General features: G+C 43.8%; 1 protein-coding gene across 8 annotated transcripts in view; it reads right to left on the minus strand.

The window, feature by feature from the left end:
- The window catches only part of Cic (Putative transcription factor capicua), a 51,724-nt gene that overhangs the window by 14,833 nt on the left and 17,076 nt on the right, over positions 1 to 19,815 (minus strand). For 5 of the 8 annotated variants that reach the window (XM_071794328.1, XM_071794318.1, XM_071794337.1 and 2 more), the window contains exons 2-4: positions 2,710 to 2,996; positions 1,029 to 1,426; positions 53 to 611 (exon numbers count right to left, since the gene is read on the minus strand). In XM_071794328.1, the coding sequence (XP_071650429.1) occupies positions 53 to 611; positions 1,029 to 1,406 (937 nt within the window). In that variant the 5' untranslated portion in view covers positions 1,407 to 1,426; positions 2,710 to 2,996. Of the gene's footprint in view, positions 1 to 52; positions 612 to 1,028; positions 1,427 to 2,709; positions 2,997 to 15,513; positions 16,588 to 17,979; positions 18,323 to 19,815 lie in introns of those variants that run through there. The other 3 variants (XM_071794310.1, XM_071794294.1, XM_071794303.1) reach the window with 3 other exon arrangements.

The raw sequence follows: 19,815 nt of genomic DNA on the forward strand, positions 1-19,815 counted from the left end.
CTATCTTCTACAAAAATGATTGATCTTATTGATTATATAAATAATTTGTTACCAATGTTCTCGACTCTTGTAGGATCGCATTCCTCCAGCCCCTCCTCCAACTCCTCCGCCCATGGAGGCTGTACTAGCCGCAAGTCCGCGCGTTTCACAACATAACTATCACTCTGATCGTTATCCTCCCGCGGTATTTTCACAACAAAACGATAAGGCTTCGTTAATATCTTGCACACTGTCCCTTTTACAAACACTTTTGTCGCGTCCACGTGACTGTTCACGGTCGGACACCTGATGCAAACCTTCGTGTCCAATTTCACCTGTCCCAGAGATGGGCTTGCATCGCCTATCACGTCGTACCGTCTCGTACCCAAAACGTCACTATAACGCACTAGCTTCCTCTCGCCGTCGAACTCAATTAAAATCTCACCGTGAACAACGTTACGTATAACACCCGGGAAATAATATGAATCCCTTAAAGCTAACACTCTATGGTCGCGCCACTCACTGAGATCAATAGCAAGTCGAGGACGAGAACGTGAAGGTTCCTCGCGGAGAGAGTAATCTACCGCTGTGTTTTGAGGAGGTAACACTACTCCCGAATGAGCTGAGGGTACCTGAAACATAAGAAAAAAGTTCACGTATAACGCATACTTTCGAATAAAAGTAACTTAAGATAAATTATAATAATGGTACATAAATGATATATTATATATTAATTTGTTTACATAGATATTTCATGTAAAAAAATATCTAAATTATTTTTTACGGTGTAGAATTAGATTTCTCTTTATAAAAAGTATCAATATTTATAATTCTGTATAAAGACTATAATAAGACGTAGAAATATATGTACATCAAGATTTTGTCAAATCCAATATTCTGTTTAGATCGCTATATAAATATATTTGTATATATTTATTGATCTTCTTTAATATTTACGATTTTTTTCATATAGCGTTCAAATATCAGCCAAGATTACTGCTGAGTTACAGTAACGTTAAAATATCTGCTAGAACCATTCATCAACGTACTTGATAATCAGACTCTTGCTGTTGCGGCGACTGCCGGCTGATGATAGTTGGTAAGCTGGATTGTTGTCCTAAAATCGGCTGGCCGCTAAGCGACATAGCGGGCGCACGTATATGGACCATGTTGTTGATGTGGCTGGTGACGTTGCTGGTCGTGTCCATCTCTTCGAGCTCGGATGGAACGAATTTTCGTTTCTTTGGAAGCTTTTTAGCGCTAATAGTGGGATCCGACGGGTCTCGTTGCGGTGGTGCAGGAGGCGGGGGTGGTTGTTCCGGAATAGGTTTCTCCTCAATCGAAGTACCACCACCCCCGCCTGCCCCATATTGCCCGCCGCCGAGGCCGTCCCGCTTCTCGTGCATCTCAGGGTGAGCAGTCAGCATCTTGGCCACCTCACGCTGCTCTAAAAGATTTACATTAACTTGTCGTTAACATCGGTCTTTGTCGAGAGAAAAAAAATAAGCTAATTAAAAGAAATTTTTTATCGAACAATATCGCAAATGTAGATTCAAATGTTTTAATCGTATAGTATAATTGAACATTTTAATATAAGCGAAATAGAATAAAATAAAATAATACGATATTTTTTGTATCGTTCCTTTCTTACGTCTGTAGGATATTTATTTCCTTATAGATAAAATATCATTTTATTTGTGATAATACTGATAATATATGATATTGAGGGTAATAGCAAACATTCAAGTTAGTCGAAATTATCGATTACGCGAATCGAACTTGACCAAAATAATCAGATTCGACCTCGACTTAAATTTCGCAAATGCTTGCGCGTCCTTAAATTGGAAACCTATTTTCATAGGTTTTAAACACGGAAGACATATATATTACGCCTTGGAAAAGTAGCTTTATTTATGAAAGACGTTTATATACGCCGTAGTTAAAAAAATTGTGTTTCGCAATTTAACGAGAGTCCATTTGAATTTTAATTTTATAATCATATATGATTAGTATTCTCTTAAAAAAAAAATTTATTTAAAAAAACATGCGTTTTTAACGAAGTTACGTGCAAAGATATCCAGCTAAATTTGAGGGATGTGCAATAGAAAAATATAATGCGTAATCTTAGGATTAACTTATCTCTGTGTAACCAGAGATAATTCGAACAATAGAAAGTGATCGAAAAATCACGATTGAAGCCGATGTTTCCCGTTGTGTTACCGCTAGTAGGGAAGACCAGGGCTCGTTGGCACTGTTTTCACAATTTCGACATTTGAGTTTTTAAACAACTAATTATCACGATTAATTTCAGTCATTTTATTACAATAAATTACTGTTGTTCCTCAAAATAACATGTCGTACAGTAACAGAAACGTTTCTTTTAACTAATGATACGTCACTTTGATTTACTTCTCAAGCTGAAGAACATTAATACGATATTTTGAAACGCTCGAAAATTTACTTGCCACCTCTTGAATCAGAGTTTTCTCTTTTTCTATTTAATACTTGTTTGATTTAAATAAAACTTTGGTAAAAGTATCTATGTCATAAAAAAGATATTTTGTGATAACTTTTCCATTGTTTTTTTTTTCGCTATAAATACATAAACGAAACGCATTGCCAACTTGCCTCTTGTGCCAACGAGCCCCGGTCTCCCCTACTCCCGGTAGAAACGAGCAGCGCCGGCCATGCGTTGCGCGCGATAAACCTAACGATGTACGATGTACTCACAGTCCGTACAGTCGAGAGGAGGCTGCGTGCTGAAATGTGGCGAGCTGTAGCTGGGAGGGTGGTGACACCGGCTGGGTGCATACCTCAGCACCCGGCTGTCGGGAACGGGATGCGTCGAGTCTGGGCTCTCTCGTCTTTGTCTCTCTCGCGACGGGGCTGTCGTACCCTCTCCCAACTCCAATTCTTCTTCCCAGCCCCAACTGCCGAGCATCCTCCTCCGAAAATTCTCTTTTTAGGCGGACACTCGTCGTCTCCTCTTTAATTGTTTCGCGTCTCCACTGAATATTCTGCAAAGAAAGAATGACGCCGGTTTTAAGCTCGACCGTCAACCAAGCCGACCCCCGTCAATTTCCCTCCAATCCTTCTCAACCCCGAGAACGCGTCGGCCTTCTTTTCGAAAAACTTTCGGTAACTACACATGGCAACAGCCATATATGGTATGGTTTTCGTTGAACCAGGATTCGTCAATTTCGGCGAATTTAGAGGAGTGGTCCTTTGTCCAGATGGTACCATTTCGATAATGTCTTAAGTTACAAAAAGTAACGTAATATCCGCATAATAAAACAATTTCTACTGAAAGAGAAATTCAATTTCATGCATATTGTAAAATTTGGAAAATAATTTTTCAGATATTTAAACAACTTTATCATTATTTTTTAACGCAACCAGTGCGCGCGCACGTTATACTTCAAACCGATTGGACCATGGAAGGACGCAAGAAAGAATTTACGCCGCAGAAAAATCTACCAATTGTGGTCGAGCATTTTCCTCAATCTTTTCCTTGGGCATACCTGCACGAGAACGTTCGACTACGATTGGTCGATTCGTTTGTCGTTCGATTTTTCGTATGTGTCTTTGATTTTGAATCATCATGGCCTTGAACAAGTTCGAACAGGTATAGGCGCATTTACGCAGTCTTCGGAATTATTGAAAGAGAAGAAACTCGGGAAAACATGTGTGAAGGATAAAACTCGATGGTGTATCATACCATACTAAACAACGCGAATAATATGTGAAAAACGTGAAAAACGTGAAAAACATGAAAAAGTAATCGTATTTTTTTCAATACGCGAGTATTTCCGGAATGAAAGAGAAAAGGACGATCGCAGTAATACAGACTCCGTCGCGGTACAGATGGATTAACGATTGCGCTAAAACAGCAGAATCGAGTACGAACAAGTTGCGAGAATTTGACATGGAGCCGCTGCGAATTGCGAATAGAAGGCGCAACGAAATAAATGAAGAAGCGTAGAAAGATTCCGAGACGAAGTGAGAGACAAGGTCGACCCCATAGCACGATCGTCGATCGGAAATCATGCGTAACTGCGGTTAGGCGCGTCCGTTTTCGACTACTACATCACGCACTACTCTGCTCGATTACCAAGTAAATATTACTCAAATACTCGTAAAACTCAAGGCCGTAGCATCTTCAAACTTTGTTATCACTTTCAATGATAATAAGATCGTTCGATCATTCGAAAACTGTGAGATGTTGAAATTTAATTTACTCGGGTCATATGGGGACATAAAGAATTGTAGTAGGAAGCTCACAGTTAAGAAATATCTTCTTTGTCAACAATGACAATCAGTTATTTGTACTTATTTTAAAAAAGAGAGAGATACTTATAAAAAAAAGTAAAATATTTATATTAGAATTGGAAAATTTCAATTATTAGTTATACATGTTAAATAAATTTAAGAAGAATTGAGGAAAACCTCTCAATAATTTATAAATTTTCAAGAATCGTGACTTTGTGACTCAGATCACGAAAATCTAAAAAGAAGCAAAAGAATGGCGACATATTCTTCGCCTAGAAATGCAAAGAATCTATTATTAATTAAGAAATTCTATATTAATTGAGTCTTTCTCTCTTCCTCTCTCTTTCTCTCTCTCTCTCTTTCTTTCGTGACCGAAAGTGTGGATAAGGAACCAAGAGAGAGCGCATCAAGTTTGCTACTCCCTCGGGTCTGACTCATGACTTGTCCAACTCACCCGCCTATACCCGAGAGAGAGAATCTGCCATTGTGTATCGTGTCCGCTCATTCGTTCCTGCTACCCACTCCCCGCGTCTCTTCCCCCTTCCCTACCCACGCACCCTTTCTTCGTAAGAGCGGGTTTTCCCGTGGGTGCAGATACGCTTGCAGCAGGTACGTAAGGGTGAGTGCCCTACAAATGGCCAACTTGGAGAAATTTGACGAGAAGTCGCAAAATAATAACACACGCCTTCCAATTTGTGGGCGATAAAAATGTGGATGAGAAACCAAGCTGCCTGATCGACAGTAGGCTTCTCACTACATGCTACAATCGCTGTAAATTTTGCATCATATGCTGCAGTCGCTATAAATTTTATATTTCATGTCTTATAAATTGTTGTCGATCTCATATATTTTATATTTTACGGTATACTGAGGATTTTCGTTCCAAAATTCTGTATTTTTCACAATATTTATCATGAATTTTATATATCTCATATTTTACACTGTGCACACGATCGCGACATTAATTTAATATTTCACATCTCGTAATGGAGTTATTATTAATGTATATATCATATTTCATGTAATTATTATTAACCTGGTCATATTTCATAATATCGCCATTAATTTTATTCATAATAATCATAATATAGTCAACCTAAATATATAATATTTTGCCTACGGTCCCCAAGGAACACAATAAAATATAATTAACACGATGTGGCAGCATGCTCTCGGCTGCCCGACTACAAAAATATCAAAATTACGGAAGCGGAGTAAGTTGCTAATTAACTCATACACCGATCAAACTTTTTCCCTAGCCTTTAGCAAATGGCGCCTTCCCAAGTTCGTTACCATCAAATTGCACAAAAGATACAGCATAAGATATATTGGGGTCTCATGTTACCAGCAGGACCTTCCTAACAGTGGAATATTTGAAAAAAACGAAACTAACTCAGCGTTTTTTCATACAAAGTAGACGTGAAAGAAACGAGAAAGCCTCAAGCCGGCTCGAAAAAATGTCTCATCGCTCAAAAATTATATTTTTATCGCTTATACCAAAATATTTGACTGAAGATACGACTTGAAGGACCTAGCCCGAAGACTATTATGTCACCAATCGTCATGCAAATGTTATTCGATAAGAATATGTAAAACTTTCTTTTTTTTTTTAAAGAGAATGATGAATGGTCTAACATTAGTGCGGAGTCAGCTAGTCGAATACGTCGTAAAAAAAGCTATCATTGACATCGTACCACTCACGATTCTATTGTTCATGAATGGGAATTTCCAGGAAACTTGCTTTCATCTTAATGGAAAATGTTTGTAACTTGTAACGTGTACTTTGATTTTTTTTTCTCCCATTTACTCACCGAAATGGAATGCACTTTGTGTCAGGAAAACACCCCATAGTAACGGAATATGAATCCTACTCTTAAAAGGCCCGACGATACGGTTCTTGGCCAGAAGCGTAAATCAGGCACCTGCCGGCGCTGGTGTTTGACGTGGTATTTCTACAATGCTATAGGTTGCCAGGTAGAAGGGCGGATTTTGCGACCGTAACAATATTCCTGTCTTAGCGTTTGAGTACTATCATTGTATCGTTTTGAAAGATCCTATACCTGCAACACTTTAAGAAGAAAGAACTCTAAACCTCTAATAAAAACCTTACTAAATTTCGCATTGACAATACAAGAGGCTATCCGATCGTATTAAAATTTAAATTTAGAATCGGGTTTTTGCTAGCAAATTTGTTCAACTAGATATTTTTCTTCTTTCGTAACTTCTTAATATTCCATATTAAATTATTTTGAAAACTATCTAATCTTGATAAATTAGCTTAATAATTCGATAAAATTAACATTTCCTTATTTCCGTTTGAAATTAAATGAATAAAATATCCACTAATACTAATTTGTATCTCTGAATCAACAACTAAGTTGTTCCTATGTAAAGTTTTGTATTATAAATTAGACTTATTAAAGTGGATTAGTTTGTTGACTTCTATATTATATGATTCTATATACTTTTTTTATCTAAATAAGCATCAGCTTCGGCATTGCCACAGTGTAATTCTATGTTTCGTATAACATTTTACGATAACATGAAAAATATAAATAATTTATTTCTCTCAGCGTCGTTCATTTTACAGCAATCTATGTCTAACGACTTTTTACATTGAAAATCTTTTGTACCATAAAAATTCATTAGCAATCGTTAGTATTTCTGATTTTCGGTTCTTTTACCGCGTAGGTCTGGTAGGAGTTATATTATTTTCAGAAAAGCGGTCAACGTATGAGTCAGCGTTAATTCCTAGCATTGACGCGCCCTGTAAGCAGGAACCATAAGGAATCCCTGCAGGACAGCCAAACCTCCAATATCCTCAAAGCAGTTCCTCTAGCAGTTTGTCAAGAAAAACTTAAGGATTCTCAGTAAATTCCAGTGTTTTATGATACACCCTATATAATTAATGTATAATATATAAAACTGCACAAGTATATTAGTTGCGTTTTATTGTATGGGCTTGTGTATGTTTGTGTTGTGAAATTCATAAAGAGACTTCTTCCTTTATTGAAAAGATACACAAGAGATTATGAACATTTATAACAGAAAACTAATTAAACAAAACAATTGCAAAAATGTAAGACATATTTCGCATCATTCTTGAAGCTTTTCTTAGAAAGCAGGAACGCGATATATATATATGGGATAATCCAGCATAAAAAGCATAACAAAGCTGTTCTCTCGAGAACTATCCATAACGAAAAAAATTCGTCATAGTAATTTAGATTTTCGGAGCCTTTCATGTGACATGAATATTACTACAGGGCCCGGCAGGAGGGCAGGGAGACGCCCTTCATTTTTTAAGTAGCAATAAATTTTTGCATTTTAAATGACTTATCGTTTTGAATTAATTTCTATTATATATGTATATATGTATAAATTTAATTTGTTTTCAAACAAGTCTGCGAGTCAAACTCGCATTCTAAACTTAATGAAAAACTTTTTAATTCAATACTAAAAACAATAATCGGTACGTAACGATATCGAACCTAAAAATAATTATTACTGCATAAACATTTATGTACAATCAAGTTAATTACGATATCGTGAACAAAATGTGAATCTCGACTGAAATACGCTCATTTTAAATAACCGCACATCTTCCGTGAACTTCATTTGCAGCATCATATGCTTATTTTCGTAACAGAAATGCATTCAATGTCAGACGTGATTTTACATGAAGAAAAACTCAGGTATCAAGCATGATGATTACGTAAAAATGTAAATCGATCGCTACATAATTTTTAGAATTTAAATCCGCGTGCAGATGTTGTCTCACAAACAAATTTATACGCCTATTTATACTCGTTCGCCTATCCACATACGCGAGAACGATACGGAATCGGTACAGTACACGTTGAGCGGTAAATGCGCGACGAGGACGCGAAATGCCGCGGCGCGGGCGCGGGCGCACGTACGATTCCGTGAATCAAGCCGCAACTTTGCGGCGACGCGCGCCGTATGCATAATATACGTTCGTTCCGCCGCGAGACGCGAGACGCGACGTGAGTTTCCGTACGACCGCGCGCCCGCCGCGTTGCCCGTCGTCGTACGCGAGAACAACGCTCGCGCCTACATAAATACGGCGCGACTTCCGGCGTGTATCACAGATAATGGTATCGCCGGAATGCACGTCTCGTTAGAAAAATTACAGACACCGTTTCCCCCGTGACACGCACAACGTCGCGCCCGCGCGCCGCCTCGCATTCAATTACCGCGGCAAGATTTCTCGTCGCTTTATCTGCGCAACGCCCGTACAAAGCCAAAAGGAACGCAGCAACCGTACAAATTCCAGACATGGTGTTTTACGTTGCCCTTCCCCCGACGGAAATTTATTTCGTCGCTGAACACCACCCAGGCAATCTACTCTCCCGATTCCAAAAACAGTTTAATTTCTACGATAAATTACGAAGACGCGAGGGGGACCTGGGGGACACTTTCCAATCAGCATAAACTTGGCTTCTCCTCGGCAGGAATTTACCGTGAATTTTGGAAAAGCGAGAAGACCCGTTGAAACGATAAAATAAGGCACAGATTGCATAAAGTCTGCGTATTGAAAGCAGAACGTGCTATATGAAGAGACGTGAAACGGAGATGAAACGTTCGCGATCTTATCTTAAATCGCGACTCTTGAATTTCTTAAAGCTAACTCTCAAGTTACGTACGACCACTGGCGTGGTACGTCTCTCTCTTCCTCCATGTTACATTTTATACTTTCCCCCGCGGAATAAGGGCACTTCGATGGGGTGTCGCGACAGGGAAAGTGACGTGTTAGGCGCATTAAGTGACATTTATAGCGATTTGAGCGAGGCATCGATGAATTTCCAGGCTCATTACGGCGTGACATTGCCCTTTAACGTTCCATCGTCGCGCACACACACGATTCACACATTGTACTCTCGCGTCTGTGCACGTGTGCACATATCCGCGCGCGCGCGCGCGTGCATTCGCGTTGTCGACGTCACGTAAATCTTCACGTGTCGAGACAAAGGAGAAAAATTGATTCGAGTCTAGCGAACATTCAGTCATTGCTCCACGATGTTTTACATGTATCACTTTTTTTAAGCCTGTGCTACAAATGAATAATTGTAATTCGTAGTAGATACGCATAAAAACAATGTTTTAGGATACAAGGTAATCATATAGAGGCTTCCCCCTCTTAAATCATATAAACTTTCTGCAAATGGAATCGATGTAAACTTTATAGCGCGAGAAGTTTAGTTTATGACATCTACCGCGGGTTAATCGACTCTTTATACATAAAGAAAGAAAAGGAGCATAGGAGCACGGGAACGGTGACTGGAAACTAGTTCCAATACCTTGAAACTGGAATCGAGCGCGCGATCTAAACTTCGACGACGACTCGATACTTGCGATTACAGCACGTGCGCACCATTCATCGCCGATCTCTCGGCGGTGCTGGGTGGCTGAAAACGAAAGTGACCGTCTCCCGGTGATAATAGTCATTACTCGAAAGGGGGAGAGTGCACTCGAGCCGCGGCTGCATGCGAGGTGGCCGCAAATTATTCACGCTTATACGCACGCACGCACGCACACTCACACACACACATGTCTACATAAAGTAAAAGCGGAAACTCTTAAGGGCCGCTTCGGAGCACACAAATCGCAATCGAGTTACACGCGAGTCTCTTCCATAAACAGATTGACCGACGCCGCCCAGCACACGTTCGTAGCGTTGTGACGTCATATTCCGTAACCAAGCGAGACAGAAAAGAAAAGAAAGAAAAAAGATAGAAAAAGAGCGCACGCGAAACGTCGGCCGAGCGTTACATGTTAGTGAGTCGTGTGTGTCGCGTTTTGCACACATGTGGTGTGCGCTTCTCTTCGCGTGGCATCCCGAGTGTCGGTCGAAACGTATACCTCTCCAACATCACGTTACGTCTATAAGTCGGAAATAATTTTGATACCAAATACTTGTTTCGACTCGACGGCCATGAAAATAGTAATTTCCTCCCTCACGCCTCCACGGCACAAGGAATCTCCTTTTATTCGCGGCTATCTCGATGGACAATCTTCATTAAAATTACGAGCGAATTAACGAGGAAGCGAGGGAACTTTTAAGACATGTTGTGCAAGATCGTTCCCGAAGACGAATAATAGCGCGCTGTCCTAATCTTCGCGAGGTTTATCGCGTTGCACGGGGAGCAGGCGCACATGTACATACCCGCAAACAACATACACACATGGTAGGTAGACATACAAAAGATCGCGTGTAACGGATTTCAAAACAACGAAACACATTGGACGCGAATTTAGCGCCCGGGATAATACGCGCTATGAAGAAATAAAATTCACACGCTTGCGCAACCGCGGATGCATCCAAGAGTAACGCTCGCCTTCAGAGCGCACTTCTAAGTCGCAAAAAAAGAGTCTCTCTGTTGTCCAATTCTCGAAAATTATTTACAATTGTCAAAAGTGTGCCGAGAATGTGGGGTAATGTTGAATAACGAGACGCCGTCTACTTCGACGATGACCCGTTTCGCGCTAATCCCGAATACAATTCTATTCTCACACTCAAAGAAAGAATAGTATGCCAGAGACTAAAAAATCGGGGCAAAACTTTGACTATGTGTTATAAAGTTGCGGTAAGAAAATTGTGTAAACTAAATAAACACAGTAATGTTAACCGTTTGTAGTAAATACGATTTGAGAAAACAGTGATGTAAAATAGTTGTAACGAGAAATTATTGACACAGAAGAATTATTGACATAGTTATATTAACGAGAAATTATTGACACAGAAAGTATGTTATAATCTCTCTTTCAAGCGAGTCCTTTTGGAAGTACACTCCACAAACTGTGATCTCGTAATGCAGCGACGCTTACCGACTTCCTGACAGCATTGCGTCATCGTTTCTGTCAAAGTCGTCGCGCAATTTTGTGTTTATCAGTGTTTTACTGCACTGAATAATTAACGTTCGACTTCGGCTATGTCGAACTCCGTTCCGTTCGGTCTGTGAACCGATCCTCGCGGTTTTACATGGCTCGCGTTACCGACGCCGTTTACGCCGCATAACGTGTGTCACAACGCATACGCAACACGCACGTAATTCCGCACCGTACGCAACGTCGCGGTGCAACAACGCGGCCAATGAGCGAACGCGTGCAGCCGTATATGCACGCGGGTGAGCACGTGCACGTCGATCGCAGAAAAAAAGAAGAAGGAGGAGGAGGAGGAGAAGGGGCGAAAGAAGAGAGCCGTGTACGCGGTGTCAATATTTATTACAATGTCGCCGGAGGTCGCCAAGTTAAACCACGAAAGCTGCACGAGAGAATAACGGAAACCGCATGAGAGATCGTTCCTTCTTCTCCACGTTAAAATAAAGAAGAAGTCAAAAATTTCACAAAGTGAATGCTCGTTCTAGGAATGTCATAAGAAGGTCGTCTTTAGACGACTATTTGTTTCAGCTGCATTTGCGGGGGCTTTCATCGCGATTAAGATAAAACGTAAATGACTAAATAAGTTCTAAAGAATGTATCTCTTTTACGCGCGATAACGACCTTTATTTATTCTAGGATTTTACGATGATCTTAGCGATTGCATTTATCTAGTTCTGATGCTTTCAGGTTAAAAGGGCCTTCAGAAATATGAAAAGATATGGCTATAGGACTGATAAGTCTTCTGATATAACCGAGGGCTCGAAAATATAAATGAGAATAAAACAAACAAAAGTGGAAAGCGCAAAAAAAAAAGAAACAGATCTACTTTGCATAGTATTAAACAAATTTCTTCTGTTTTTATTTAGAAACGCAAGAGCGGAGTAAGATTGTGAATTAAAAGTTTAGGATTTTGAAGACGCCGTTCTCGTAATTTTGAATTCAATGATTAGCTAATTGTGAAACAGAGAGCGGATTTAATACTAAATATGTATGATAAAAAAATGCAAGATCCATTTGGTTACATTTACCGCTTATGATATTTATAACCTTTTTTTTTACGACATTTCTGATCGGTTGTGCAATTATATAAGGCAAATGTTTAACGAAACATTCTCGATCCATTATCTTACTCCGGCATTATTTATATAAGTATAATATATACATATAGATACAATTAATATAACGCCGCGAGACATGTTTTATCACGCAAGGTGTTGACAGCTTACTGGCGCAAAAAGATTCGTGGACGATTCGGGACCCCGAGGACCGAAAAAGAAAAGCTAACGTCGCGAATTAGCTGTGTAAGCTGTGTAAGCCGTCGTTAACAAGCGTCGAAATCTCAGACACGGATCTCGGATCCTCCCGAGATTATTACTATTAATCTCGCCACTCGTGCAAACACGCTGATAATTATTTTCGGCTGTGCTAATCGAATGTAATCGATCGGAGATACGTATTCAGAGGATCGACTCTCCGGAAGGAGAGTAACACGCGCTCGTTACGTTTACCAGTCGCTGATAACGGCCGCGCGGCGCAAACGGCGATAACGATTATCATGTACGTGAACCTTCGTAAACCACGGTCCGTCCGTTCCGCATAGAAACGACGAGAAGAAGAGGCAGCGGAGAGATGACGAAAAGGAGAAAGGGGGAGAGAAGGGGGCACCGCTTGTGGAAATTTTTGATACGAAGTATGACGTATCGTAGTTTCGTGGAAACTACAGAGAATTGTGGAAACATTTGCCTTTACTTCTCATAGTTCTACAGTTTGTGACATCGAACGAATAGTTTTGGCTATTAAACCAAAGAAAATGCCTCAAAACAAATTGAGACTTTGGGGGAGATTCTCTCCGACATTGAGAAATAATTCCAAAAAGTTCTTTTAAAGGAAAAAAGAATTTACCGAACTTAAAAAACTCGTAGACGTTTTATTCGTCGTAAAACGATTCCCGGACAATCGTGTCGATCTATTGGCGTTGCAGCAAGAGTGGATGATAAAGAATGATGAAATATCTTGTAGACAAATTGACGGGCCAAAGAGACGTATCTCCAAGTATTAAGACTTTATTACCCTAGCTTGAGCGACGCGTGTAAAAATCATACGAAACGGAGATACATTCTAGGATGGATAACGCAGTGAAATAAGCGCGGACTCGCGCCTCGAAAAATCACTCAAAAAGAATGAAAAGCACCTCTCTTATCGTGACCCGTGCGCGACAAAGATTTTTCGGCCATTTTTCAGCTTCAAATCGTCGAGCTGCCTGTTGGTTCCCCTTCGATTCAAAGCGCGACGTAATCTCATAAATTGGCAAGTATAAAAGCTCTATAAAAAGACCAAAATTAACTCCACGTTTCCCTGATGTATATTATTACACGTTACGAGACACGGATCGTTCCACCGATCGAAACGCGCGACTCTCCGGGAAAGCGGAGTAACTCGTCCAAATTGACACAAAACATGAAATAATTTTATATACGGTTCGTATTTTTAACGTTTCATCATTTCAGCTTTCCGTAAATTGACGTTATTAAACTCAGGTAGGGGATTTATTGATTATCTCTCATGCGTCATTGTAGAATTTATACGGCAAATACGGAAATATGTCCGTATAAAATATAAAGTAATTTTTTCTATTCGCTAATGAAAATTAAATTTGACCAACGATTCCGAATACCTTTCCGGTGAAATTCAGAATTGGTAAGAAATTTATGAGTTCGATAAGGTTACGTCGCTGAGCGACAGATCGCTTGCGAGATCCTACGCGAATTGAATCCTGTGGAGTCAATTCTGCGCTACGAGATATACCATTGAGAACCACGCGATACCATGTGTTCCAATATATTGGCACTCTTCGCGATCCTGTCAACTCCAGATCGTAGATCGCGATCGGTTCGCCTTTATTACACAACGGCCGCCGACGCACTGTATAACAATCGAGGCAGATAACGCAAGTTTGATAATAAATCTGTATCGGTACAGATCGCTATAACGCATAACAACCGATAAAAAACGTGCAAAGGCGCGTAAAACGATCGCCGTCTTCACCGATCTTTTTGCTACGAAATCGTCTCCCCCCTCTCCCTTTCCCCGCGAATTTAGATCAGCGATATTAAATCTGCGACGCTCCCTTTCTTCACACACATAATTAGAACACGTCTTTTATGTATCGTGAGAAAATATATTTCGTAACGAATCTATTACGGTGAACGTGAATTAAAAACAGAACCTGCAAATTTGAACTCTATAATATGAGTCAATTTATTATCCCATTTATTACTCCATTTATTACCCCATTTCGTTGAAGAACTTGCGAGCAGGCTAATTTTAGTTGGGCTTGCTTGCTTGCTTGCTTGTTTTAGAGACTATCATTCATCCGAGGAACTTTAGAGTCTCAAGTTTTTTTTATTTTCCATACAATCTACCTAGATCCATATCTTTTCGTATATATAAAGACTGAACAGCTGACACCGAGCACGTACTCGGTGCAATAAGTATATAGCCGGCCCGGTCAAAGTATTAAAACTGTGCTCACGACAAACCTGATCGGGCGGATCAATGAACTCAACTATGAATATTCGGGGATCGCGCCATTCGCCGGGGAAGAAGAAGAAGAAGAAGAGGAAGAACGGAAGAGATGTGGAGATGTGCATGCGCGCGCGTGCGGCGTCATAATCTTATCGTCGATCGCGAGTGATTCAACTTTGAACTTTCCATTGGCCATCGGACGAAAATACACCCGCGGATTCGGCTATCGAGGTGGCACGGTTCGATTTCTGGCCGGGGGGAAGGGGAGGAGAGGAGGGAAATACACGAATAACATCGTCGCGACGTGATATTTTCGCGAACCTCCGAAGAAACGGTTTTTTCCCCATTTCCGTTTCGATCGAGATGACCGTCGAGGAAACGGCGAACAAAGACGATATTAATCATCGGTTTCATCAGCGTCGCTCGATCCTATTAGCCGCGATTGTATCTTCGCCGAGAGATAACGCTCGAAAGAAAGAGACAGCGAGGAACAGAGAGATGGAAGAATCGTGCGGTTAAACTGAGATTACATTATATACTTAAATCACGCCGAGCGAAGCCGTATAACAGTGTGCTTTTAATATCTTGTAGCATTATAATTAAAGAAACCTTTTTAATACACCACGGGCCGTCGAGGGAATTATTACCGCGGGGATAACGCGTACATAATTGTGCGTAGCACAGGGATGCCGGTCCTCATCCCGTCGCCGACTATCTTCGCTACGGAGGAAGGTCGGCGATCAGCCGCGGGGATGGGATCTCGAGCGGGGGAATACGTGACTTGTGCTTAAAGGTCGAGATGCTTCGCGGTGAGACGACCAAGTGTCGAGGACTTACTCTCGTTCGGGTAGCGTCAAGGATCACCGAGCGACGCGACGACAGTCCCGGACCGGTAAATCCGCCCACAGCTGACGGCGGCAGTGACGGCAGTGAAAGAGGATCACCACCATTTCGTCGTTCAATCGCGTCGGACGTACCGGGAGTGCACTTTCCATTCAAGCAGCCGACGACAGTTTCGCCGCAGAGTGATCAATCGCACCGTGCAAAAGCGTTATTGCACTCGTACACATATCCACCCACACGTAAGAACGAGAGAGCGAGAGAGAGAGAAACAGAGGGAGAGAGCGTAGTCGTCGACACTGAAGAGAACCGTCACACACGCTGTGTTCCAGGCCACGAAGATGCACTGTAGAGAAGCAGCGTAATCTCGTTATAAAGGTGGAGAGAAAGAGAATAGAGAAGCGAGATGGAGAAAGAGAAGAGGGAGGAGCGAAGAAGGGAAGAAGAAGAAGAAAGAGAGAAACGAGGAGAAAAGCGCTGCATGTTGCAGCAAGCGTAATATCGCATGATACCATCGCGTTACGGAGAACGCGTCGCCCGTCATACGAAACGCGCATCGACGAATTCTCAGCGACAAACTTGGAGCGCGATACCAAGAATCCCGGCTACGGCGAGACTCGGCGAGATAGACGAATAGACAGAGACGGAGGGTAGAAGGAAGAGAGAGAGGGATAAAGAGAGCACTGTTAACTGAAATCACACATTGCGGCTATCGTTTCCGCGGAAAGCGCATGCACGAACGAAGAATCACGATCGGCAGCACCACACGCGCGCACACACGCACTTCCGAGGAGCCACGGCACTGCAGATTTCGGCGTAAAGATAGCAGAGGAGGACCGCGGGATCGCGGAAGAGGGCGATTGTTACCGTCCAAAAGTTAACGGCGCGTCGTTCTCCGCCGAGAGGCACGAGAGATTATCGTGGAGTGGCGAAAACGAACGGCTGATGACGGCCGAGACTGGAATCTGCGGAGGGACGACGACGCAGCGCCGGAGGAACCGTGGAACTCGCGCGGTCCCGACGCGTCTAGCAGCTCCATCTTGACTCGCTCGAGTCGGCGGCGGTCGCACGGCGCTCTCTCGAAGTCAAGTCTCGCTCTTTCTCTCTCTCTCTCTCTCTCGCACGCGCGCGCGCGCGCGCACACACATACACACACGCGTGTTCGCCGAGCCGTCCGCTCGCTCACTCACTCTCGTTGGTATGTCCGTCCACTCTCGCGAGAGAGCGAGAGCGTGCCGGGGAAACACACGCGCGCGCGCGCTCGATCCGCTCTCACCAACACAATAAATCCATTGTGAGGGAGAATTCCTGGCGGCGCATTCCGCATGTATGTAAGAGTACGAGGAGAGCAGAGAAGAGCAGAGACAAGGAATGAGTGAAGGAGCGAGTGAATGAGATGGACAGAGAGAGATAGAGAGGGAGAGAAGGAGAGAAAGAAAAAGAGAGTCACCGACTCGAGTCAGCTCGGACTCCACTAGCTCGTGTTCGCGGATGTCGTTACGGAGGAAGAGGTAGAAAAGGTGGAGGAGAAAGAGAAAGACGTGCTCTCGAAGGGGAAAGGGGCAGGAGCGAGAACGAGAGTGTATGTATCTACGTATGTATATGTGTGTGTGAGTGAGGTGGGAGGTAAGTAGCAAACGAAGGGGGCGAGGGAAAAAGAAAAGGAGCCGATATACCGGAGGGACGTTTGGTGGGGAAGGAATTAATGCATGCCTGAGGAGGGGCAGGGAGAAAGACGGCGGGGGGGGGGGCGGAAGGGAACGAAAGCGGAGGAAGAGGAGCGAAAGGGGAGCGAACGAGGGAGGGAGGGCGAGAGGGAAGAGAGTACGCGAGGCGTGTATATGGTCGTCGTATAAATAGACGAGAGAGGCGATATAGGCGTCGTATAGTACGATTCCTAGGGCAGGTAGTGTGGATCCTCGTCGTAACATGCGACCGACTACTCCACGCGCGCGCTCACACTCGTTCTTCCCACCCAGTGTGGGCACCACACCGGGAGTTACACCGATACACGCGCGAACACCCGCTCGCTATACGATCGCACGTACACACGAGGCGAGGGCGCGAGAGAAGACGGCGCGCGCACATGCATACACGCGACACACGTACGTTCACCACCAACGCGCGACCGCACGATACCATGCACCGTGCATCTCGAGTTCACTCGTGCACTCGCGTGAATACCGCGTATAAATGAAATACACACGCGTCTCTACACCTATTTCCTCGCCCCGCGCGTTTCGCATAGCCGTTACACACTTTATCCCCGATGCTTCGCCACCCCGCGTTTTCACTCCCGCACTCGCGACACGCGACGGGTGGACACTGGTGGACGGATGAATGAACGCGGGGACGGAGATGTCGCACGGGATCGCGCGGATCGTCGCCGCGCCGGGACGACCCGTCGGCGAACGGCGCGGGGGAGCCGCGTTTCTTTTTGTTTTAATTTTTTCTTTTACCTACCTACTCTCGTAGCTCCCGTCCACGTTTTCAGCGTGACGGCCTCGGGAGAGGGGCCCCAGTCGGAGCCGCGGGTTCGCGTGCACCAGTGGAACGCGCGTCACGTCACGAAGCACGATCGCCGCTACGCGGGTAGTCTTTACCGACCGGGAGAGCAGCGCAGCGACCGAGACAACGGCGACGACGACGACGGCAACGACAACAACGTCGTCGCCGCTGCTGCTGCTGCTGCTGCTGTTGCTCGGTGACGCGAGCGAGGGTCGAGCCGGCGGCACCGAATTATTGACATCGCCGTCACCGCGGAACGCGGATTTAGAACGTGTCACGACGATTCCCGTAGGTACCTCTCCCTCCCTCCCTCCCTCACCCCCTCTCTCTCCCCCCGTGGCCTGGTATCGCTGTCGATGAATCTCCCTCGCTCACGCGCGTGCACCGGTTACTCTCCGATTCGATTGCTCAACTGAACCGCCTGCGACGAGCCGGAGTCGTATAACCGAGACGGCCGACCACGCGCGCGCATGCATACACACACACACACACACACACACACGTAACGCGGAGAAGGAGAGACAAGAGAGGGAAGGAGTAAGAGAGACTGGCATACGTCGTGCACGTTCAAAGCACCACCACCACCACCGACGCCCCGCTGCGCGCCTCCTTCCCCTCCTCCCCCCACCTCTTCCTGCGCCTCCTCCTTCACCTTCACCTTTTCCGACCGCTGCCTCCTCCTATGATTCCACTTCTACGCTCGTGTATCTCGGCGGACGTGCACGCATACGCTTCACCGAGTCACTCGGACGAGCCGAAACGACGCGCTCGTTCACTCTGACAGCCCCTACATTCACGTTACGTACACGCGCGCGCGCGCTCGCGTATGCAACACGCAGCTGAGAGAGAGGAGCGAGAGATCGAGATCGAGAGAGAGAGAGAGAGAGAGAAAGGAAGGGAGACACGCTTGCTCCCACTGACAGTTGCTATATCTCGACCGCGTGCGTATATATACGTGTGCGTGCATGCGTGCGTGTGTGACCGTGTGTGGCTCACACGTACACACGTACGGATGCACTTGTGCGCGCGCTAAGCGACTCTTCCACACTCTACACGCCGCGAGTAGCGACGGCGCGGCGCGGCGCGACGACTCGTCGTCGACACGCGCGACCGTATATGCGTGTGCGCGCCCGAGAGCCTCTAACCCGGAGCGGCACACACCTACGCACACACAGCCGACCACCAGCGGTCCGTCGCCACGGACTTGCGAGCCTTCCAGGAGCGTAGCCCGCTACCGCGCTTTTACCCCGCCGTATTCTTTCTTTCCCTTCGTCGCTGATAAATAATATAATCGACGGGTCGCGCAGGCCGCACGAGTTTTCCAATTTCGAAGACTTGAGAAATTAACGTTACCGTTGCAAAAGAATCAGTTTTCGAGTTTTTAAATTAACGTACATTTATTACTTGTACTCAAATTCTTTTTACCTATATATATATTTTTTTATGAAAATTACTTTTTAATTACCAGAAAATAAATATTAATTTCCTCGATTTCTTGAAAGTTTACTTGTTTTTATTTAATGTTAACTAAAGAGACAAAGTGATCCAATTCACTTTTTTAAGAACTTGGAAAAACTGGCCTGAAAGTCGGAAACGTTAAATTCAATTTTCTCAAATCTTTATGAAAACCGCTATTATACGGAAGCTTTCAATCAGTATTGAACGAAAATTATAGACATACAGTTCAGTAACGGGCATAGTGGTGTACGTAGCGACGTTCGTTATTGGAAACGGAAATGATATTTCCGCAACAAAAATATCGAGACACGAGAAGTTTTTCGAAGGATTGGA

The sequence above is a fragment of the Temnothorax longispinosus genome, chromosome 1, assembly GCF_030848805.1.
Source record: "Temnothorax longispinosus isolate EJ_2023e chromosome 1, Tlon_JGU_v1, whole genome shotgun sequence".
Classification (NCBI taxonomy): Eukaryota; Metazoa; Arthropoda; class Insecta; order Hymenoptera; family Formicidae; genus Temnothorax; species Temnothorax longispinosus.